Below are 24,795 nucleotides of genomic sequence, written 5' to 3' on the forward strand. Positions count from 1 at the left end.
AGATGATTCCACCTGAGGCTTTATAACAGGCGATCCAGCCGCCCCTACTATTCTCTTGTCCAGGGAGAGGAAAAGCATGTGCCGAGCCCTGAAAGGAGACATGAGCTGGAGCCAAGCTATTTTACACAGAGAGGCAAAGGGAAGCACCTCCACTGAGCAGGAGAGAGCAGAACAAAGGAGGCTAGAGAGGAGGGCGACTCTGCCCAATCACAGGCTTGTCTGAACCCCAAACGCAGTCCAAACTCCACGACCTCCAAGAAGACCCCAGCATCACTGCCTCAGCCTGAAGAGCCCCGCAGGATCCAGTCCCTGCCCTGGGTCCCTGTTCCCGGACCACTCAACCCCCCAGCCCCTCCACTCTAGCCACACAGCCTCTTACCTAGTCTTCCACAGCCCACGTGGCCCCCTCCCAGCCTCCACCTGCTGTTCCCTCCTCCTGGATGTCTTTTCCCTCACTATCTCCTTGGCTTGTTCTTAAGCTGAGGTCTTTGCTCAAGTCCCTTCCCCTCCATTCTGAACAACTTTCTCCCACCTACTCTCTCTGCTCCCCAGGCTTTTCACATCCATCACAATGTCACTACCCACAGGCACAGCTTGTTCTGCTTCCATGAAACCAGGGATCTGAAGTGCTGTATCTATAATACCCACCGTACATAGCTGGCCCTCAGTGGAATGAATGAGCTTTAGGATATTTACCGACTCAAGGGCCTTCCCTGGTGGTCCAGTGGCCAAGACTCCACGCTCCCCATTGCAGGGGGCCCAGATTCAATTCTTCAGGTAACTAGATCCCACATGCCAGAACCAAAGATTTGCCAGCCACAACTAAGACTTGGCACAGCCAAATAAGTGCTTTTTAAAAGGATGTTCACCTACTCAAGATCTAACAGGAATAACTTTAACAACCAAAGACCTACCAGTCATCTACCAGCTTGGTGGCCCTGAAGTGTTAGCAGCTTAAGAAACGTTGCAGATCAGGTGTTGAAAACTTTACTAAGATATTAAGGATTCAGCTGTCTTAAGAAAATGCTTTGTTACGATAAGAAGCATATTAGTTACCTGTGCTTCCTTGGTGACTTAGTGGTAAAGAATTCCCCTGCCAATGCAGGGGACACGGGTTCAATTCCTGGTCCGGGAAGACCCCACATGCCACAGAGCAACTGGGCCTGTGCACCACAACTACTGAGCCTGTGCTCTAGAGCCCGGGGGCTGCAACTACTGAAGCCCCTGCACCGCAGACCCTGTGCTCCCCAACAAGAGAAGTCCCCGAAACAAGAAGCCTGCCCACTGCCACTAGAGAGGAGCCCCTGCTCGCCACAACTAGAGAAAATCCTGTGTAGTAACAAAGACCCACTTTCATGCATTGGAGAAGGAAATGGCAACCCACTCCAGTGTTCTTGCCTGGAGAATCCCAGGGACGGGGGAGCCTGGTGGGCTGCCGTCTATGAGGTCGCACAGAGTCAGACACGACTGAAGCGACTTAGCAGCAGCAGCAACAAAGACCCAGCACAGCCAAATAAATAAAAAGACTCCAGCAGGATTTAAATAAAAGAAAAACACACAAAACCTGTCAGTTACCTGAAGCAGGTTAGTTTGTGTTGGGGCAAATCCTCATAACTCTCAAAGCCAGATTCGTTAGCGTCGAAGATGGACAACCTCTCGTTGGTCAGTATCTGTATCTCTTCCACCTGAGAGACAGTGGACAGTGAGCAGGGACACGGGAGACGGCAACTGTACAGCTGAAGACAGAGCCGGGACTTACCGCATCAGGGGGGTGTTGCTCGTATCTCAGCTCGGGGTCGTCCAGGTACTGCAAGCACTCGGTGCACTTCGGAGGATCGGTCTGTGGGGACGAGAACGCAGACGGCGCTGAGAGAGCCAGCCCTAAGCCAGTCCCTTCGCGTCACACAATGGTTTCTATTCCCAGGTGTACACTTACCTTGGACACCACTGCTATTTTGGTTCGAGTCATTTTCTTCTCAGTTCTAGGAACAAAGCAGAAGGTTTGTTTTAGTCATTACACGACATGTCAGAATCTGTCAAAGTTATACCGGATCCAGACACAGATGAGCGCCAGCTGCTGCATAAGGGGCAAGTGTGTCTCTGCCACGCAGAGGGGATCTGCCTCACACAGCAGAACCAGCATGTCTCAGTCCTACGCTCACTGTCCATCACACACAAAGCTAAGGCTGCTCCAGGAGGTCACTAAACGCCCCTTTTTCTTTCTTTCTCAGACAACTGTTTAGTATTACGATCTGCTTGGTAGAAAGACAAAAAATAAGTTCTTACAGTTCTCTGTATGTAGTTCTGCGTCTCTTCTCCTCCTAAGTAGAGAAAACAGAAGAGTGAAGGGTAAAAATGTCTTTTCCATCCGGACTATGTTGCGCAGTTAAAGAACTTTATGTACATGGTTATCACAAAACCTAGCCAGAGGCAAGAAGGCAATCAGAAAACCAGTGAGACCCAAGCCACCTCCAGTGTCTAGTTTTACAAACAAAATTCTTATAACCAGACTTCCTTAAAAGACTCATGAGAGACTAGTTTAAAAAAAAAGACAAAACTTTTGTTGTTTAGTCACCAAGTCATGTCTGATTATTTTATGACCCCATGGAACTACAGCCCACCAGGCTTCTCTGTCCATAAGATTTCCCAGGCAAGAATACCGGCGTGGGTTGCCATTTCCTCCTCTAGGGGATCTTCCCCACCCAGGTACAGAACCCACATTAGCAGGCAGATTCTTTATCCCTGAGCCACCAGGGAAGCCTGACAAAAATTAGCTCTCCTGTATTAAGTGATACCTCAATAAGTTTATAATTGATATGGGGCGCTATGGACCGAGTTTTGTCCTTGCTCCCCAACCCAATTCTTATGTTGAAGCCCTAACCTCAAATGTGACTGTATTTAGAGATGAGGCTTTTAAGGAAGTGACTGTGGTTAAGTGAGGTCGTAAGTGGGAGAGACCTAATCCAATAGGACACCAGAGCACTCTCCTCCCTACGTGCTTGCACAGGGAAAGGTCATGTAAGGACCCAGCAAGAAGGCATCCGTCCACACGTCAGGAAGAAAGACTTCTCCAGAAACTAACCCTGCTGGTACTTTGATATGTGAATTGTATTCTCCAGAACTGTAAGAAAAATAAACGTCTGTTGGTTAAGTCACCCAGACTGCCGTATTTGGTTATGGTACCATCCCCACCCCTGGTGACTAATAAGAGAAAACTTATTTCCAGAATTATTCCGAGTAAATGAAGGAATGACAGAACTATCACTCTGCAACTCCCAGTGAAATAATGGATTGAAACAGTGCTTGTTAAAAACAGGCGAAAAGGTGAAAAGCTGAGGGGAACTTTATGATGGATGGAGCAGGCTGAGGGCACCTGGGTTCAGTGATGAGTCCTAAGCCTTACGAAGATAACCATGCCTCTGGTGTGATGTAACGGGAAGCATACAGCACCACCTTAGAAGTCCTCTGGGAAACAAGAGACACGCCTCTGGTCCAGCCCCTGGACCTAACTAGTGGTCTACAGGGGACAGGGCTATGGGAAGATGTCAAACCTGAGAACCCACTAATGCTACGGGTAAGCCTGCTACTTACACCAACTGCAAGTAAGAGGATGGGGTGACGCTGTAGATGACACAGGGGAGACAAACAGCAACCAAGTGTATCATATATAGACTTAGCTGGGTCCTGAATCAAACAGCAAAACATGCAATGCAGACCTCACAGAAATCTGAACAGAGATTGGACTTTGATACTATGGTGTTAGCAAAATGGTATTGTGGTGATGTTTATTTAATTTTAATATTTTTTGATGTGGATCACTTTTACAGTCTTTATTGAATTGGTTACAACATTGCTTCTGTTCCACGTTTTGTTTTTTTTTTTTGGCTACGAGGCATGTGGGGTCTTAGCTCCCCAACCAGGAACTGAACCTGCACCCCCTACACTGGAGAGTAAAGTCTTAACCACTGGACCACCAGGGAAGTCCCTGTGATGATGTTTAAGAGACTCCTTTCCTTTTTAGAAGGAAGCACCTTATAGAAGCACTTCTGTTAATATTTCAGTAATATGACTGGGATCTGTTTACCAGAGTTAGGGAGGGCAAGGAGAATAACTGAGGCTTGGATAAAACATGCCTAGTCATGGGTTGATAACTGATGAAGGTTGATGAGAATACGAGGGTTTGCTACCCTTTTCTGCCCACTCTAGGGTGTGTTTGAAAGTTTCCATGAGGAAAGTTGTTGAAAAATCACTGTAAGATATTCCAGCCAATGGGATGTTATGAAATACAGAAGAATTGAAAAAACAAGAGCGTACCTTTTCATCTTCATCTTTCTCATCAGAGACTTGTGGTTTTGCTCTTTCAGGCTCTTTCTCTTCTGGTCTCCGCTTGCTAGCTCTATTGGATAAACAAATAAGCCAAACGTCAGCTTGAAACCTGTACTGCCAATTCACATAAAAAATGACAAACTAATGCTTCCCTATAGAAAAGCAAAATATTCAGAACAGATCTGGTGAACAGACACTTTCTTCCCATCCAAAAGAAAGCCCCCTTGTCACAGTGGCTCCAAAGGTGCGTCACTAACACGTGATCCTGAAAAGAGGCCTTCAGACACCCCGTGTGACCCTGACATGGGGCCTGATGAGATACGGGAAACTAAGACACCTGACAGTGCGGTGATGGGAGTGCTACCCATGTGGCAAAGGGCGACAGGCAAGATGGGGCCCACAGTTTGATTTCTCATCCAGCCCCACCCAAACTGATCCAGTCTTCCAACAGCACCAGCAATTCCCTGTAAACATCTACATCACAGATCTCCAATAGTTATTTTGGTAATTTAAACTACACAAAGCACAGCACAAAAGCACAAGCATTTTAACCACTTACAGATCTTTGGGTTGACTTCTGTGCCTCTTTTCATCCTGAGAGGGGAAACGTGTGGGTAGAGAAATAAAGGGGGGAAAATTAATTTGAGCAAGAGTGAGACAAAACCCCAAAGTATCAGTTAATGATTGCAGCATCGTGGGACAAGAGAATTGGAAAATCTGGGCAGGTCTACAGGCTAGAGATGAGGCTTCAAAAATTTTAAGTCAGTTCCCTAACGCCTACAAACAAGAGTTGGCAGATTTCCTGTAAAGGGCCATGAAACAGACATTTGCAGGTTTCCAAGCCACAGACTTTGCGTCACAGCTACTCAACTGTGCCACTGCAGCACGAGAATAGCCAGAAACAATACATAAGCGAAATGGCATGGCTGTGGTGCAACAAGACTTCATGAAAACAGGCAGAGGGCCAATTCTGGCCTGTGGACCACAATTTTACACACCAGTCCCGGGATAGCTCAAAGCAAAAAGGACTGTTAGAGCCATTTTGCTTATGTTAGCCCAGACGTCTATAGCTCAATCTGTCATTTGGTCAGGGGTGAAGATGTCATATGAACAGGCACTGGAACAGGAGTGGGGAAAGCACGTGGTGACGCTGAACTTTGGAATCCAGTAAGGGAAAGAATGAAAAGTAGGGATTCCCAACGCGGCCACCAACTCATTCAAGACAGCTGAGCCCACATACAAAGACTACCTTGCTGATATGCTGCTGACCTTTATAAAGAAGTATACACACAGACTAAGTCAATAATTAAAAAAAAAAAAACTAGACAAAGTCAAACTTTTGGTCCTTTTGTCCTTTTCTGCCATGAGACAAGAGCGCTGGCTATGGGGTCTGAAGCTCCTGCCAGCTGCTGTCTGAGGAAAACGGATGGTCTGACACCACCGCTCAGATCTCTCTAGACCTGAAGGGATCCCAGGCAAGTGCTGACGATTAAGATCACGAGTAATCAGAAAAGATGAGACAATAAGATGTTAGACAGAACAAGCTGGAGGTGACACCAAAAGGATCACGTGGCCACAGAACAAGCAAGGGTGCGAGAACACTCAGGACCCAGGAAGTCTGACCTCAGGCTCTGCTCCCTGGATCTCACAGAAAACCAGAGACAATCTTGGGACCATCCTGGTTTGGCTTTTCTTAGAGCAAATTGCTAAGGAGCTTAATAAGATCCCTGTGCTATGGCCCCCAGCAGATGTAGCCCAGTCCCCTGGAGTTTACAGCCCTGTGGATAACCTCACCATCTGAGACTTTTTACAGTCCCAACCCTGGGTCAGTGTACAATATTTCAGGGTTTCAATATGTTAACTAAGCCGAACTGTGGGAGCTGGCGGGGACGCGAGGAGCTAGACTCAGAACTCAGGAGACTGGCTGGTCGATAAAGCAGCACAAGCGTGATGACACGGGTATCTGGGGTGACACGTCAAGCCTTCTCAGGCCAGAGGCTATGAAGAGAAGCTGGTCCACACACATCTTAGCCCAGGCACACACAGGCCCTTGCCACCATTACCATAAACAGACAACTGAACGCTCACTACGTATCAGGCGCTAACACGCAGCGACAGCTGCCGAGCCCCACAAGGAGGGGCAGGTCACCTGCCCAAGACCACCCCAGGGCAGGTAGGGCTGGATTTCAATGCACAGCCCTAACCCATGCCATTTCTCCCAACCAACTGGGAATACAAGGATCGGGTAGGGATAAGTGACACGAGTCAGTCTTTACTTTGTCTTCTCCTTCATTCATTTCAGCCTGAGCTCCTCCAGGCCTCGCATCTCTGTCTGGCTCCTCCTTAGCTTTCTGTTTAGGTGTCCTGTCACAGAAGAAAACACACAGTCAGCTCAGGGAGCCCATCACCGTTTCAAGAAGCCGCAGTGAGGGTTTACACGGTTCCCTTCCCCAAGTTAGAGCATGGATGATTTTTCTCATCTGAAGGGCAAGTTTTCATTGCAAGAAACCCAAGAGGCATTTGGTACTTCAGAACTTATGATCTCAGAATGCCACCAACACTTCATGTGTTACTGAGACATGCCGCAGTTTAAAAACAAGAGACAAAAGGGCTCCCTTGATCCCTGATAACCTGACGGGAATCCTGCCTGTGGTGGATTCCTGTGCAGGTTTGGTAGCTGGCCTGAGGTGACATCTGAGAAGTCTTCCCCTCCTTTCAAGGGCCCAGGCACTTGGTTCAGGAGTTCTGCCCACTCCAGACTCAGGCCCAGTCAATACTCGCTTCAGTCCATTGCATGTCAGAGACTGCTTTCCACTGCCGCCCTCACACACTGCCAATGCTGAGAGCGCACGCCCCAGCTGGGCTAGTCCTAGGGCTGAAGCGGGTCTGCCTGGCCAAGATCAGTCAATGGCCACCAAGCCGCAAACATATAAGGTCAAAAAGTGCCTGCTGTCCTAAGCCGCTGAGCTCTAGGGCAATTTGTCACATAGCATCTTCATAGCTGCAGGCAAGAGACAAGAGCTGCTCAACGCTCTTTAAACACCACCTAACAAACTGCTTCCTGTATGAACATCAGTAAGGACAGACCACTAAGGACAGGCCAGCAGTCAAGGTCAGGTAAATCTCAGTTGACCTCAGCCTACACTATGGTTGCCTGACCTTCCAAGAACAGAAGTTAGCCACATATTACATGTATGACCTTAATGCTCTATCCAATCCATAATTTTTACAAGAACACTTACTTTTGGAAGTAAATTTCACAAAGTACAAAAGGCATGTTAACTGTACTTACGGTTCTTTGGTTTGACTTCTGAGTCTCTTTTCTTCCTAAGTGGATGAGACGGGGAGGGGAAAAAAAAAAAGACTAGTTAGCTTCCCCCCGTTTGATTCTAATATTTCTATTAAAGAGCTTTATGGAAATAAAATACCTAAACTGATCCTATAGTCTAGCTGGTAAGAAGAAGGATTCTCTTCTTTTCAGATACCACATTTTTTTTGGGGGGGGGTGAGGTAGGTAGGCAGGAAGTTAAAGAACTCTTAGATTCTGTTGTTTAAGATGAATTTGCAGGCAAAATTACTGTCACTTGTCAGGATTAGGTGTTGACAATCTCCTTGATAACTTTATCAAATGAGAATCTAAATAAAGGAATGAAGTAGTATATGACCAATTGGAACAAGAGCTCCAGCTCAAACATGGACAACAAATCATTTTGAGTCTGAATTTAGACAGCTAAATGCACCTCTCCAGAATTCAGCCTCAGGAACCCCTCACACTTTGTGAGGAGATCAAAGGTTGGTGACGTAAACAGAAAAAACACATGGAGTCTGGCCATAGACAAGGGATTTCAATCACGCCCTAAATCCTTCTTTGGAGGATTTGAGCCAGTCTACTGGAACTGCTTATTCGCAAATGATTTAACATATGTCCCAACTGTAACTGCTGCTAACTTTAACTAGGATCAGGGTAGGGAAGTGATCAATTAAAGACTAGCTTCAAGTACCCAATGGTTCAAGAATTATCATGCATCTTGGTTGATTCCCTATTAGGACAAAATAACAGACACCCATTCTTTAACAGGCTCTCAAGGGCACACACCACCCGTGGGAGTTTCTAAGAAAATTCTAATCAGTGTGGTCATAAAACTTTTGGGGATCTGAGACTGTTCCACCACCTGGGACAGACCAATGCCAGCCTTTTACCGAATGGGGCAGTGCTGTCTTCTGGTAAAGCTCCCACTTTCAGAACCCCAATTCCTTCTTTTACCCTCCCCCAAGCTCCTGGGATGGGATTCGGTGGTACATCTGTATTTCACAGAACCTTAAGCCCACCTTGATTTTACAAGTCTGGGGAAAGAACTGGTCTGATCTCAGTTAAGAATGCAGCTTTAACCCTGGACAATGATATAGCACTTTAGCACCCTGTGTGTCTGAAAGTGAGATCTCCACCAAGACCTCATGAGCAACCAAGATGCGTAGGCGAGGGGAGAGGCTAAAGCTGCGAGACTAACTGATCAAGTAGCAGAGGTCCAGGTGACTTCTAGGCCTATCAGTGGTTTACTGTCACCAGAACCACATAAACACACCTTCCACATAGAGAAGCAGCAGAAAGAGGAGTTTGAAGAGCATTTTTGCTAAAGTCAAGGTCATTGTGATCATTAGTGAAAGTCATTCTGTTCCTACATGCTCTCCACGCCCTGATCCCTCTTCCTAGAACCAATGGGGACTCTGATTCAGGTAGAAGTGACAAACACGGAGGTGACCAGGCTTTACTTTATCATCTCTTCCTTCTTCTTCCATGTGTGTTCCTGGTCTTACTCTTCCTGGTTCTTCTGCAGGGAGCAGCCCAGCAACTCTATCAAGCAAAATAACATACCCTAAGGATGACTTTCAGAGACTCCTCCCCTGGAAGCAGCTTTCAAAAGGGCTTCCTTCCTCCCCCGCACCCGACCACCAAAAGCCAATCTTCATTTCAGTAGCCCTGAAAAGTACATATTACTTTAACATTTAAGATTCAATACAACCTTTAGATCTGCTTCTGATAACTGCCAGTTGCCCCCCACCCCAATTCACTCTTTGCAAGAGAATTCGACCTGAATCACAAGGTTAATAATCTGGCTGCAAACTCAGTGTCCTTAAGCTATCTATGATCACCCTGGCAACTTGCTAGTTCTTCCTTTTAAAACATTTCAGAAAAGCAATTTCAGTAGTCAACATTACAAATTACACAGAACAAAAAGGTATAAACTCTTACCGTTCTCTGGATGTAACTCGACGTCTCTTTTCCTCCTATGTGGAGAGAAGGGACGAGAAGAACATTTATTTCAAAAGAAGATCAAAACCAAAAGCACGAGTCAAAGTGTCAATACATTTCATATGGTTAAATACAGGCTTCCCAGGTGTTGCTAGTGGTAAAGAACTTGCCTGCCAATGCAGGAGACAAGAGATATGGGTTCGATCCCTGGGTCAGGAAAATCTCCTGCAGGAGGGCATGGCAACCTACTCCAGTATTCTTGCCTGGAGAATCCCATGGACAGAGGAGCCTGGAGGGCTATGGTCCAGAGGGTCACAGAGTCGGACACATCTGAAGCAACTTGGCATGTATGCATGCATGGTTATAAACAGGGGATGGGGGTAATCTGGGTTTGGGGAAGATGTGAACAACTGTCACTCTGGTGTTGAGGTCCCACCAGCCTCAAAACAAAGGAGAGGCCCAGGAGTTGACCCAGCGCACATCCGCACAACTAGAGGTTGTCTAGTGATGCTACGTGAAGTTAAAGATCTACCTCATGTCAGGGATTTGTTAGTGTTAGCAAAAAAAAAAAAAAAATCAACCCAGTAATTTGGGGTTCCCATCAGAAAGGGATGATGACAACCTAAACTGGACACCAGCTCTTCTCCAATGAACGGCCGGGACACTGCTTCCCTAAGCTCACAAGACTTGCCATTTCCAGGATTTCTGATTTATGTATTTAAACAGGATAAAAACACTGTGGTGATGAAGCGGAAATCTCATTTGAGGTGGAGATTACAAGAATCTACACACACATACATCTGACTATGCATGCAGAGTGAACAAAGTCTGCAGATTATACCAGTGTCCACTCCCTGGTTTTACTGTTGTGTTATAGTTGAGATGTTACCATTGGAGAAAGTTGGGTAAATTATACAGAACCCCTCCATAATATATTATATGGAATTAGTCTATGTGTGTGTGTATTGTATATAAAATTCTGACTCCAAGTTGCTTTCAGACTTGAGCTACAACATCAACACTTCCCTGCATTTGCAGCCTATTGGCCCGTCCTGCATATTTTGGACCTGCCAGTCTGACATCATGTGAATCAGCTGCTTAAAATAAATCTCATATATACAGATATCACAGACTGTATTTCTCTGGAGAACCCTAATACAGATTATATACTAATATAATACAGTACTATGTATAGACATACTATCCAAAACAATATATTGGAGACCGAGAAATACTCGCCTCTAGCAGGAATACAGGAGGGAGGCGCGGGAGAGGGATGGACAGAAGGGTGGGAATACCACCCCTTTGTAACCTATAGCTGTTTGTACTGTTTTACCAAGTGTAGGTAATACTTGTTTCAAAAAAAAAAAAAATAGTAAGATTGCAAAACTTTAAACTGGGGGACTTCCCTGGTAGAGAATCCGCCTTTTAAAGCAGGGTTCAATCCTTGGTCAGGGAACTAAGATCCCACACACCGTGAAGCAACTAAGCCCGTGGGCCACAACTAAGACCCAATGCAGCCAAATAAACAGATAAATAAATTTTTTTTTTTAAAGACACTTTAAACTGGTTGAAGTATAAGGTTTTGACCTTGTTTGACTTATTCGACCAATACCATCTGATATCACTGGTTTGGTGCACTAGTACTCTAGCATGTTGGAATAAACCCTGTTCCCACAGGGGTTCATCCTCAAAGTCTGCAAGGCCTCACACACACCACCAGTGAAACAGCTTCCTACTAGGGAAAGAACACCCTGGTTAATTTCTTTAAAAGCAAAAAGAAAAGGCTATGTAAGCCCTCCAAGACGTTAGAAGGGGGGAAAAGAACAACTCAAACTGGTACATGCGTTTGTTTATTTTTTAAAGACTTATCAATATTACAAGAGCCAGCTTGCCCACGACATGTTCTCCTAGGAGGCAAGGGACTTGGCCACATGGCTTAGACGTTTCCCATCTCAGTTTCCCACCGTGAGTGGGTACTCTGACTAAACCTAACTACAGACACCTAAATAAGGGTCATGAATGGTCGCATATAATTTCCAAGAATAAGACAGGACAATGAGTGTGTCTTATCAAGTCTACCTCAGTGATACCGGGCTCAATGCTTCTCACCCAGGGCAATTTTGCCCCTCTGAGACATCTGGGAGAGACCAAAAGTGATTTTGGTTGTCACAACTGGGAGACAGAAGGAATGTTACTGGCATCTACTGAGTAGAGGTCAGGACCTTGCTAAACACTCTCCAATGTACAGGACTGACCCCTACAGCAAAGGTTTATTTGCCCCCAAAAGTCAAGGCCTTGGTTGAGACATCCAGCCGTAGAACAAACCACAAATATTCATCTTTAGCAGGTAACAAGGCATTTACTACCCACCCGAAAGCCTACAGACTTCCCAAATTACACAGCTAATCCTGCGGCAGAACTGAAATAGACAGCATGTGGCCAGCTGGTATTACCTAGATTTGCCCCTTAAGCCACATGGGACAGCGCCAGAGGCATTGTCTTTACCAGAGGCCTTTGGCAAGCCACCAGTTTTCCAACCTAAAAAGTCTAAGCAGCATTAGTACAATGCACATAATAACATGACAATTCTGCTCTTACTGAAAAATTAGATGTGGGAAAGGAGCTTATCTGATGTCAGAAGCAAATGCTTTAAACACATCACCTCTGCTGGTTTGAACATCTCATCTTGCCAGGTGGAGAGGCAGGAGACAGGAGAGAGCAGACTCAAGCCACGGGCCTGCTAAGCCCACGGGTCTCATCACGATACACTTTGTGCTGCCCAGGGACCAGGGATATGTTCTAACACCTTCTCAGTCACTTCTGGTCCACAGACAGACCAAGCGTAAATTCACAATTACAGAAAACGCACCAAAATAACGCAGAGTTAAGAAACTTAAACGCAAGCCCCACCTGGTCTTTTTCTTCATCAACAGAATCGTCTGACTTCACTTTTTCAGGTTCTTCCTCGGGTTTTCGTTTGGCAGGGCTGTCACACACAGTAAAGCCAACTGTTAGCTCAGCCCAACTCTAGACCTCCAGTGGGCATGAAGCAACTTACTGCTACATTCCTCCCTCTGTATGGGAAGATTCAGGGCATGGACTCCCCCTTCCCTCCAAGGAGAAGCCCTCATTGTCAGGATGTTCAAGTTTAACGTTTCTTCAAATGACAGGTTTAGAATACCACCATTTTGCAAACCTTATAGAATCATGGATCTAGACTTTGATCAACAGCTGCTAACATCACCAAAAAGACGTGACATGCTTCTGATGGACAGCCCCAGTTCGTCAATGAAGTTTCAGAAAATAAAGCTGGAATCCGAACAAGCCTCTAGACCTAGCTACCAGTTTACAGAAAACCAGAGACAACTGAACACACTAACCACCACTAATGATGAGGTCAGCTAGATCCTTTTGTTTCAGAAGCTAAAACAAAACCTAGTTTCTTTAAATAAATGGCAAGAAAATAAGGAATCTTGAAAGGATTAAGGAAGAAGTCAACCAAACTCTGTTAACACACATGGAAGTGTGAACACTGCTGTATACCTGGTAGTCAGGAGCTATTATACTTCATGAGGCACAAAATTATAGTTCTGTTTTATCTTCTTAAAAAGACTGTTCGTTGGCTAAATGTTAGCAACTATAGCAAAATATGAAGTAAAACTTGTCGGAGGAAGACTCTGTCATCTAGAAATACAGTATTTATGGATAAGATGACATGTCTGACTTGTTTCAGAGTAACCCAATTGGGGGGATGTGGTATGTATGGAGTTGTAATTCATTTGGAATAATTCAATTGGGGCACATGGGGCTGCAGATGAGACGATCACCAGGAGCTGTTAACTGCTGTCACTGGGCCATATACAAGGGGTTCATTTTACTACTCTTGGTGATTTTGTGTATGCATATTTGAAGCTTCCCAGAAAGACTGAGGGCAGGAGTAGAAGGGGGCGAAAGAATGAGATGGTTGGAGGCATCACCAACTTGACTGTCATGAGTTTGAATAAACTCTGGGAGATAGTGAAGAACAGGGAAGCCTGCTGTGTAGCACTCCATGGGGTCGCAAAGAGTTGGACAGGACTTAGCAACTGAACAACAACATTAACAGTAAAAATGGATGAGGTCTTCAGAAATGCTGTTCATGAGTATCTAATAACAAAATACCAAAGTGAAAACCCAGGCAATGTGGAAGTCAGAATTACTAAATTACATCCTACTAATTCTATACGTGTTTTACCAAAAACAGCTGGCCCCTAAAAGAGGGGCTCATCCATTCATTATATACTGACCCCTGTGCAAAATAAGATGTGATGGTGGTCTGCCTGGTAGTCTGCCTTGTAATCCTGGGGCTAGAAGAGACTTCAGCTGTTTAAAGAAAAAGAAACAAAAAAGTCACTAAGAATAAAAAAGTTCACAGCAAAGTACAGTTCTTCAGAATTACCAGGCTGCTGCAGAGACCAGCTTCTAAGGATTAAGACTCCTCCTCTTCTTATTCTCAGCAACCACCATCTTGATAAAACTCACCAAATTAGCACCTGCCAGTTTGCTGAACCATTTTAACACAACCTCTTATATGACAGGCCCAACCCTGACACAGACAAGGAAACGGAACCTCTACTTACATCATCAGAAGGTGAAGTGGTCAAGAGCCTGACCTGAGCTTAAGTCCCACGCTCTTATTCTTTTAAACATTTCAGAAGAGTTACTCTGACTACAAACGGGGAAGGAGTCTAAGAATAAATGTTTAGCTTAAACAGGCATATAACTTAGTTCTAAGTATCAGTAGATCCTGTTACTTTATACCTCAAATTCATCCACGTTTGGAGATCTAATGCTCTCAAACTTGGTCAAAGACAAAAATTTCTTTTCTACATCTAAGCTAGTTAGAAGTGTACACAAGGGGGAACTCCCTGGCAGTCCAGTGGTTAAGACTGGGCACTTTCACGGCCATGGGCCCAGGTATGATCCCTGGTCAGGGAACTAAGATCCCACAAGCCGAGTAGTGCGGCCAAAAATATATACATATATGGATACACAAGAAATCAGTGCTACCCAGGGGAGGGGGTGGGATGAACCTATGGCGCCAAGTCTAAGTGTCCTCCTCTTTGGTGATACCACACTCCAACAAGGTCAAACGAGTCGAATGCTCTTACACTTTGTTTCTCCATCAGACTTGCTTCTCCTGGGCGTGTAAAGTCTGGAGACAGGTTTGGGGGGCTTGCCTTTCTCTGCCATTACCACTCTGCAATCCTCACCACTTGTCTGGCTCCCGTTCTCTAGACATCCATTCGCTTCCCGACTGAAAGCATGAGCTCCGTTCTCCAAGGACAAATCTTTATTTAAAAGGGATTTGACTTTAGCCAGGTAGCCCTCCTACAGCAGGAAAGGATAATTTGAGTAGCAGTGAATGTAAACAAGTGGCAATGAGAGAATAATAAGAAACACAAGTGTTCCCTTTATATAACTAACAGGTGACATGGGGAGTTGGGCTTATTCGGCCTCCCTGTCACAGACCAGTTACCCGGGAGGCCAAGGCACTTGCCAGGACCCTGAAGACTTACCTCAGATAATTCCTCTTTATGTAGTTTGGTTTCCAAATCACATAACTGATTCTTTATTTCTGTCTGCAGAAATTCGTGCAAGAGATTCAGTTTCTCCTTCACACATTCCTAAGAGAAGGATACATGTTTAGAAGTCCCCACACTCCGAAACTATGAGTTTCTAACTAATGGACTAAGGCACAGTTACACTGCCTGGCCACATAACAAATGACTGAATGGCAGGCAATGCTGAGTCAAGGCATGTTCGTGATATTTCCATTAAGATCATATTACTTATTATTGTTTCTTAAGAGGGACTTCCCTAGTGGTCCAGTGGCTAAGACTCCACACTCCCAATGCAGGGGACCCAGGTTTGATCCCTGGCCAGGAAACTAGACTTCATGTGCCGCAACTAAGACCTGGTACAGTCAAATAATTTTTTTTTTTTTAAAAAAGATCATATCACACCATCTATAGGGTGGTGAAAAATGGGAAGATTAGGAAGTGAAACAGACACATAATGGTATAGTAGAACAAAACGGATTCTGAAAAAGCAGTGTGACCAGGGCAAGTTATAATCTAGACCGGATGATAGGCAGCCTAGATTGGGAAACTTGATGAGTGACCAAAAGCTAACTGATAACAGCCTATTAATATAGCACATTAGACAAAAACATCCAAGTTATCCTTAAGAGCTTAAGGAAGAGAGCGCCATTTCCACTTTGAGCCACACAGTCTATCAGATAGTCACATCTGATAACAGATTTTGTTAAGGTGGAGATGACCTTACCTTTTCTGTCAAACTATCTCTTTCCAAATCTTTGAGCCTGGGGGAAGGAAAAAAGGGAAGAAAGAAAATACCTGTTAAGCAACACTGTTCATCTATAATACCAAAGTTTAAAGAACTTTGGAAATAACTTCAACACGGATACTAGAAAATACAACAGTTTCCCCCCCACCCCCAAAGTGTAGAATGCCCCACTGCAGTGCCTACATACACATTAAGAGGTCATCTGCGATCTGAATGAGGTTCCCTTTCTGGGGGTGTTTTTCTGATAGTGGAAAGGGATAATACAGGCACTCTATAACAATGTTATTTTAAAGACACTGGCGGTCCAGTGGTTAAGAGCCTGCACTCCCAATGCAGGGGGCACAGGTCTGATCCCTGGTTGCGGAACGGAGATCCCGCATGTTGAACAGTGCAGTCAAAAATTAAGATTAAAAAAAAAAAAAAGACACTGGGAAAGAGGAAGCATAGTTGGGGTCCTTCCCAAGTTAAGTGACCAACAGGTGGTCTTCCTCCAGTTGGACCTGACCAAGAGTCCACAGAAGGGCATACAGGGGTTAGAGAGAGTGAACCAGGGCAATAGGAGGCTGCGGGAACAGTCAGCTGACACCCCCAAAGGCCAGGATGGGGAGAGTGGAGTGGCAGCACTCCTGAGCAGGAGATGGAGTCGGGGTCACCTGGGGCAGCACAGGGTGCCCCCCACACAAGGGAGAGAGAGGAAGTCAGAGAAGCTGGCTGGCGCCTCCCCCCAGAGCTCATCCTTGTGAATGTTTGAACCTAGCCATTTAGGTATGCAGAACTGTCATGAGTTTCGCTGGAAAAATCATGGTCTGACTTGATTACTGAAGATGAGTGTCTTGCCTCTTTTCAGGGGAAGGGAGCAAAGAGAATAAAAGAACAAGAAGCAAAAGACACAGAGGAAATGGAGAGGCTGTTGTTCCTGGCTTGGGCAGTGTTCCTGTGGGCAGCGGGGTAAGAACAGGTCCAACCAGCTAAGCCAGCGTCCGTCAGCAGAGGGGGGTTGCCCTGGGCAGGGAAGGACTGGGCCTCCACCATGCGTGGGTCCTCCCTTTGGGCACCCAGGCAAGGCGCTCGGTTACCACCAACCTAAAGGGCAGGAATAGAGCTCTCCCAGACGGACCTTCCCAGAGGGAGGGCAGATGTAAGCAGCACAGACAGGAATGTGAGTGACAGGCTCTGCTGGACTAGTGACAGACAGTGGCTACTCCGAGTGGGTGGGGATCCTGCTTCTAGCTGCAAACATCATCTGTGGGTGCCTCCTCTGCGCCAGACCCTGTTTCAGGCAACGAGCTGAGTGCTGAGATGTAGGCACTGCCAGGCAGGGGCCTCCTGGCTGGCGCTGCATGCTCAGCAGAGGTCTGGCTATAGAAGAGACTGAGCAGGGGCTTTCTGGTGGGCCAGCGGCAAAGACAATCACACTTCCACTGCAGGGGGCCTGGGTCTGATCCCAGGCCAAGGAACTGAGAACCCACACTGCCACGGAGCACAGCCAAAACAAAAAAGATAGCATATTAACCACTCTGTCGGTAGACTGCTGTGTATCACATGTGTTCTGTAATCTGGACCCAAGATTCAGAATCAGGCTTTTCAGAAGCATGTGGAGGCCCTTCCAGGCAAAAGTCATTCTACCCTCAAAGCAACTCAGGTCCTGGGAGAGCCTTAGTTGAGGACGATTGCAGAACAGGTTGCTCAGAGCCGGAGCGCCACAGCCACCCACCTTCAGTCACTGCGCTCACAAAACCCTGGCAGGACACAGCTCCCACCTCGACTGGGTCACCTCGGGCGTCAAGGACAACGCTCAGATGGAAGCCCACCAGTGGGCCCTTTGCCCGACGCTGACAACACCTACATCTGGGCAGGAGACAGATCTGCGGGTGGGAATTTTTTGAATCTTTCCTATTGAAGTGGGATATTTAGCTTGGCAGGGAGAAACAGACCTTGGGGGTATTTCAAAAGTCTCACCCTGTGAAGACTAGATTTAACCTGCTCAGCCCTGAAGTGGGAGGCGGGAGCCCAGGGCAGGCACTGAGGAGCCAGAGGCAGGGCGGGAGGAAGGCTGGCCAGCGTGTCTCCCCTGATGCCCAGGCTTTCACTGGAGAGTTTATCCCCATCCGAGTGAAACTGGTAACACTACCTCCCATCTAGGTTCATAGCCAGGAGGATAAGCAGCAGATATGAAGGACCAAGTAGAGTAGTCACAGAAGATGGCAACATTATATATATAAAACCTTAGCTCCCTTCTGGTCCAAGATCCCATGATTCATTCCTAGCTGCTTCCATCAGAGCAGTTCTTGAAAGGCAAAAAAGATATACGTCGACCACTGTGAAGGCCAATAGAGTTTAAGTCTGAGGTTTCTGAAGAAAAAGGATATAAATGGAATCAGGAGGGAGGGACACAGGGAAGGTGAGAGCTCAGTGGGAACTGGGCAGAGGAGCTGCCATAGCAGGGGCAAGAAACTCACAGGAGTCAGGCCAACACAGGGGAAGAAAGGCAAATCCTGAGAGGAGCTGGGTGCCTGTCTCAAGGAGGTCAGCAATGTCAGGCTAAAAAATCACAGATTTTCTCCATAGTTAACAAACCATTGGAAGAGTCATGAGGGAGATAAGAACCCAAGAATCAGCCATGTTTTAGTGGGGGAAAAACAAAGTCAAGGTGGCAGAAATATACGACATGTATTAGTTAAAAAGAGGTAAGGTGTTAAATCACTCTAACATCCTAAATTGGGCTTCCCTGGTGGCTGGATGGTAAAGAATCTGCCTGCCAACGCAGGAGACCTGTGTTCGATCCCTGGTCAGGAAGATCCTCTGGAGGAGGGAATGACTAGCCACTCCAGCATTGTTGCCTGGAAAATCCGATGGATAGAGCCTGGCGGGCTACAATGCATGGGATCACAGTCAGACATGACTGAATGGCTAACTCTTGACATCCTAAATCAGAAACGCTGATCTGTAATATGGCTTCACAGCAGCAGCTGAGAACATCCTGGAGAAGTTACAAAGTTCTGTTGATTGTGCCTTCTGTAACTGGCTGCATGGTGGGTGGTACAGGGTGGCCAGAGACAGTATTTGTGGAAGGAAGGGTGACGGACCCTCTCCCCCAATTCCCCAGAACCTGTGAATATGTTGTTACCTGACATGGCAAAAGGGACTTTGCAGATGTGATTAAGGGTACAGCCCTTAAGATGGAGAGGGTATTTTGGATGACTCAGGTGGGCCCTATCAAATCATTTAAATCCTAGGAGCAGAGAAAGTTCCCAGCTGCATTTCAAGTGATGTGACTACAGAATGGTCAAAAAGATGTGACGTGAGAACTGGGTTTGAGGGCTTAAAAGATGAAGCAAGGGGGCCACGAGCCAACAGATGGTGTCGCCTCCAGGCGCTGGGAACCGCTCTCACCCTACAGCCATCAAAAGAGGGACCTTAGTCCTACAACCACAAGGAACTGAATTCTGCTGACAACCTGAGAGAGTAAGAAACGGGTTCTCCACTAGGGCCTCCAGGAAGGAAGGTAGCCTGCTGACGCTTTGCTTTTAATCCAGTGAGACCCACACCACATTTCTGACCTACAGAATCAGAGGATAACAAATGTGTTTCATTTAAGCTGCTAAGACTGCAGCGGTTTGTTATGACAGCAGTTAAAAACTAATACAGTACCAAAAATTCAGAACTTTTTGGTAGGGAAGAAGGGAGCAGATCATGAATTTTAGAAGTGAAAGACATTCCAGTGAATCTACATGGCTATTTAACAGCTAGAAATTAGAACTGGCTCTCCAAAGAGGCATCTCTGGCTGGTACTGTTCAACTGCCGAAAGCAGAAATCCTAAGACTGGAGGAAACTAAGGATCCAGGAATTGAAAAGAAATATGGGGGAGATCAGGGAAGAAGCTCCCAGGCAGTAAAAAGCATCACAAAAGTCAAGAATACAAAGAATTAATGAGAGAGGAAACCATCTTAACTGAGGAATGACTGGACACCTGGCGCAAAAGCTAAGCTAAGGTGGCAGCACAAAGAACAGGTCCAGATGAGTATACAAGAAGCCAGGCAAATAGGAAGGCTGGAATGATAAGCAGGCATGGGCTGCTGTATTAGTATCTGCCTTAGTATCAGGTTTGCAAGTTGGTAATTCATTAATAAGGTATGTTCCCCACCCCCCCAATAATGGAAGTGAAACATACAGCTGCCACGTGATAAGCCGGGAAGCAGGTTTCTGGGCAGGTGTTGCTCTGCCACGTTTACCTCTTTCAGCTCAGTCTTCACAGTGCCCTGGTGTGGTGGGCACCTCTGTCCCATTTTATAGATAAAGCATCAGGAGGTTAGGCTACTGGGTCATATAGCTGGCAAGTGGGCAGGGTGGGCTTAGAACCCCAGGAGTCTGCACGTCTAGAATCCTACTTCAGGGGAGAACTAGAAAAGTCAGTTATGCCTTCCGTACCTACTCACGAGCCACAGACTAGTTAAGAACTTGAAGACCCAGTCTAATCCAATCAGAGTGGTTAGCAGATAGGAAAGCTGTCATAATTACAAAGGCTGAGTCAGATTTGTGTGAGGAGGTGTCTAGTATTAGTATGTCAATTCAGGCTTCACTGAAGGTGAAAGTCTAGCAAGCAAGAATCTGAGTCTACTGGATTCTAAGCTGCAGATGCAATCAATGAGGCAAATATGCTTGGACGACAAGTGATCACCAACTCCAGATTGCAGAGGCAGCATGAGGGGTACATTGACAGAATTTAACCCCTTCTCATCGCAGGGAAAAGGGGACTGTCTTTCTGAGCAGTCTTGGGAATGAATGGACAGTAGCCACCATGCGGAAGGGGTTAGGTGCAGCCCAGCCTCACACTGGTAGCTCTGCATGGTCTCAGGCCCTAAGAACCTAAAAGATAACCTGAATGGCTTGTAAGGAAAAGAAGGGCACAGGACAAGTCAGGCAAGGGGACGGCAGTCCTGGACTTCAAGTCATCACGTGGCGTATAGGGCAGGAAAACCTCCAGCTCCAATTTATATCTTAAGAGGATAAGTTTCCTTAGAGAAAAAAGACCAAATGGCAACAGAAAGACAAGTGGGAAGACTAATGCTTTTTCTACACAAAAGATGGTGGCTTGGACAGTAAGAAAAATCAAGTGGAAAAATGTGGCTTGTCCTGAAAGGCCCGATTTTTAGAAGACTTAGGACGTGTGCGTGCTAAGTTGCTCAGTCGTGTCCGACTCTTTATGATCCTATGGACTGTAGCCCGCCAGGCTTCTCTGTCCATGGGATTCTCCAGGCAGGAACACTGGAGTGGGTTGTCATTTCCTTCTCCAGGGGACCGTCCCAATCCAGGGATTGAATCCGTGTCTCTTATGTCTCCTGCATTAGCAGGCATATTCTTTACCACGAGCACCACCTGGGAAGCCCTGAACTTAATTTTCACACTTAGTTATACTTTAAAAACTCAAACACTGGACTTGCCTGGTGGCGCAGTAGATAAGAATCTGCCTGCCAATGCAGGGACACAGGCTCCATCCTTGGTCTGGGAAGACTCTACACGCTGCAGGGCAACTAAGCCCGTGTGCCACAACCACTAAGCGTGTGCCGTGGAGCCTGAGAGCTGCAACTACTGAAGCTCATGCACCTAGAGCCTGTGCTTCGAAAGAAAAGCCACAATGAGAAGCCTACACACGACAGCAAAGAGTAGCCCCTGCTTGCGGCAACCAGGGAAGGCCCACGCACAGCAACAAAGACCCAGTGCAGCCATAAATAGATTTACAAATACCTAAGCATTAAAACGGACATGAGTCTGAGTGAACTCCGGGAGTTGGTGATGGACAGGGAGGCCTGGCGTGCTGCGATTCATGGGGTCGCAAAGAGTCAGACATGACTGAGCGACTGGACTGAACTGAACTGAAACATTAAGAACATTTTCTAGTATCATTATATAGCTAATGTAATGGTATGAGTCTTAAAAGAAGCTGCCATATAAACACAAGTTAGCATAAGTGACAAGAATTCCTCAGTGAGGACTAGGCCTAAATTTTGTTCCTATTCTACCAGATTTAGTATAATCCATAACATGAGGTACCTAATTTTCATGAATCAAAAAGTTATATCTCCATCTACAAGGTGGTATAAGGGAAGATTTTAAAGGGAATATTGAGTGCCATGTTTACATCTGTATTTTAGAAGCTAAAATTCAAAATTTAAGAAAAGCTGTTGAGAGGGTCACATAAAGTGACAATGTCAGTGGTCTGAGGCAGAAACCTAAGCCTACACTGGACTTCCCTGGTGGTTCAGGGGTTAAGATTCCATGTTCCCAATGCAGAGGGCATGGGTTTGAGCCCTGGTCAGGGATGGATCCCACATGCCGTGAGGTGTAGTCAAAAGATAACCCAAAACAAACAAACAAAAAAACCCAAAACCAGACTCTATACCTAACAGTAGGCAATTCTAGTTCAAGGTAATATGGAACCTAGGGTGAATGATAGATTGATGGATTGTAACACTCACCTAAGAACATTCAAATTCAGCTAAAAAGAACGCTTGCTCTGGCCCAATAAAACCCCTCACAGAAGGGAAAGGTTTTGCCAAGCAGCAGATCTTAACAGAAATCTTTGCTTCCTTACAGTTAATTACTGGGGCAACCACTCTTGAGAACAGTTGAGGATTAAGTGAGATCATGTAAAGTGTTCTATACAATTAGCAGAACTGAAAAAAAAGCAAGTTAGATTAGTCAAGAATGCTAACATGGGGGCCTTTATGTGCCAGGCATATTCTCATTTAATCCAATACCAGTTTAAAGCCCATGTTAACTGTCCAAGTCCACAGACGCGACCTGTTTATGAAACTTGCCCAAGGTCATGGATGGCTCAATGGAGTAGCACTCTCACCATCAAGGTAAAGAAGGCTGGGCCCGATATCCCTGTCCTGGGTCTAAAATGAAGCGAGGCACTTTCATAAATCCATTTCCACTTCAAGTCATGTTTTATCTTGGCGGAGATGTATAGGGATTCTTTAGCAAGGGACATCACCCTCTAACTGTGGCTAAGAATGGTCTGACACCTGAGAGGAAGATCCAAATACCCTCTATCACCTACTTCCCACCTTTCAAAAGCCCAAATCAGAACTGGTCTGGCACAACTATAGGAAACAAGCAAAGGGAAATAGGAAAATGGCAAAATCAGGTTCACAAATCTGGTTGGAAGCATTCAGGGCTGGTTCCCACATTGTTCTAAGTGAGGTTTGCAAGTTTCCAAGAGAGAAACTGATGCCCTTCACCAGCAAGAAGCCTAGGGTGCACAATGGTCTTGCCTGAAGATCCCTGTGCACAGAGTAGCTGTAGCTGCGTCCCCAATATTAGCTGCTGCCCCCCTCTCTCCCCTCCCCACACATGCACATACACACGCACACATACACAAGGAAACCAGCCAGTTCTCCCTAGCAAGGCTTCCTTGATGCCCACGGCTCAGATTTACTGGAAGAAACCACTCAGTTTTCATGCTGCCCAGCTCTAGCCCTCACTGAAGGATAAGGGGTCATGCTGCCCAGCTCTAGCCCTCACTGAAGGATAAGGGGTCCTTCCAGGATGCGACTATCGTATGAGGTGATGGAGGGAGCCCCCCAAGGAAGACAGGGCTCGCAAACCTGAGCCGGCCGCGCCTGGGCCCCGACCGGCGGCGGCATCTGTCTCTGGAGGCTGCCATCGGGATGCTTGGCGTGGGACGCCGAGAGAATCCCCCCAAATACCCCCGGGGACCAGGCCAGCCCAACCCCCTCGAGTGGACCGGGCACCGGAAGTGGAGGCCGAAGTGCCCGGGCCGAGGGGTACCCCGAGGCCGCAGGCTGCCCACTTCCTGCGCGACCAGGCTGGCGGCAGGAGCTGGGCCCGAGGCTGCTCCGGGAAGGGGCTCTCCAAGGAAAACCCAAAGCTTGCTCTACTTTGAGGTCAGAAGAGACCCCAAGTTTCTAGTCACCAGGGAACGGGGAGGGGGGCATTGGCCCATTTTGGCGCCAAACGGCCAGGGGCGCGCGCGACCGGAAGTGCCACCCTGCCCGCGCCAACTGCCGCCGCGCGCCGAGCCAGCCCACGCATGCGCGCCCGTCTGTCAGCGGCGGCCACGGGCTACCCCGAGGGGAAATGACCCCCACCCCCACCGCCGTGCCACCCACCCAGGTTCCCGGTTCCCCGCGGCACCTACCGCCTGCGGACATCGTCAGGCAGTGAGAAGGCCCGGGAGGCCAGCGCAGGCACCCGCGCCGGGGCGGTACGGGCAGGCATCTTGGAAGGTGCAGCAGAGGCGGCAGCAGCACAGGCAGCCCTGGCTTTTCGCGCGGAAACCGACGGGGAGGGGCCGCGAGCGGAGGCGGCGCGTACCATCCCGGCCCAGGCGTGGGGGAAGTCGGGCCGTACCACACAGAGAGAGGCTGAACCATGAGTGGGCGGAGGCAGTGGAATTGGCTCCGCACAGGGGTCGCGCATGCGCGAGGGAGGAGAGCACCCCTGCGCGGAGCAGTGGATTTGTCCAAGCTCCTCCATTTGCTGCCAGCCTTGCCTGAGACATTCATTCATTCATTCTTTACCCGCTTGCTAGGGATAGAACGAGGAACATCCCCAGGGCATTATACCCTGTGGGCTCTAAAGTTCAAGTACTCATTTCCAATCCCACCTACAGTATATTTGCTCACTATAACGACCTTGGGCAGGTCACTTGGATCCAGCCTCAGTTTCCTCATCTGTGAAAAGGAGCTAACAGAACTTACTCCAGAAAGTGTTGAGGATGCACGAAGGATCTCACAGTGTAGAGAGACCTGGGCCACTTCCACAGCCTGTGTACTTAAAGAAGCATCAGAACTCGGGCAAGGATAGTCTCTTCAGCACATGGTGCTGAGAAGCCATATCT

The 24,795-nt window shown here is 47.0% G+C and overlaps 1 protein-coding gene across 4 annotated transcripts in view; it reads right to left on the minus strand.

Annotated features, from left to right (window-relative positions):
* Window positions 1-24,225, minus strand: part of DNMT1 (DNA methyltransferase 1) — a 43,559-nt gene extending 19,334 nt beyond the window's left edge. Inside the window, exons 1-17 of one of the 4 annotated variants that reach the window (XM_042249410.1) lie at window positions 24,094-24,225; window positions 15,908-15,944; window positions 15,139-15,246; window positions 14,731-14,950; window positions 13,867-13,942; window positions 12,491-12,566; window positions 9,578-9,612; window positions 9,097-9,178; window positions 7,619-7,653; window positions 6,603-6,690; window positions 4,886-4,920; window positions 4,315-4,396; window positions 3,083-3,121; window positions 2,287-2,321; window positions 1,937-1,982; window positions 1,760-1,840; window positions 1,576-1,685 (exon numbers count right to left, since the gene is read on the minus strand). In XM_042249410.1, the coding sequence (XP_042105344.1) occupies window positions 1,576-1,685; window positions 1,760-1,840; window positions 1,937-1,982; window positions 2,287-2,321; window positions 3,083-3,121; window positions 4,315-4,396; window positions 4,886-4,920; window positions 6,603-6,690; window positions 7,619-7,653; window positions 9,097-9,178; window positions 9,578-9,612; window positions 12,491-12,566; window positions 13,867-13,942; window positions 14,731-14,950; window positions 15,139-15,246; window positions 15,908-15,944; window positions 24,094-24,173 (1,265 nt within the window). In that variant the 5' untranslated portion in view covers window positions 24,174-24,225. 4 annotated transcript variants of the gene reach the window in all.
* Between the last annotated feature and the right edge of the window lie 570 nt (window positions 24,226-24,795).

The sequence above is a fragment of the Ovis aries genome, chromosome 5, assembly GCF_016772045.2.
Source record: "Ovis aries strain OAR_USU_Benz2616 breed Rambouillet chromosome 5, ARS-UI_Ramb_v3.0, whole genome shotgun sequence".
Lineage (NCBI taxonomy): Eukaryota > Metazoa > Chordata > Mammalia > Artiodactyla > Bovidae > Ovis > Ovis aries.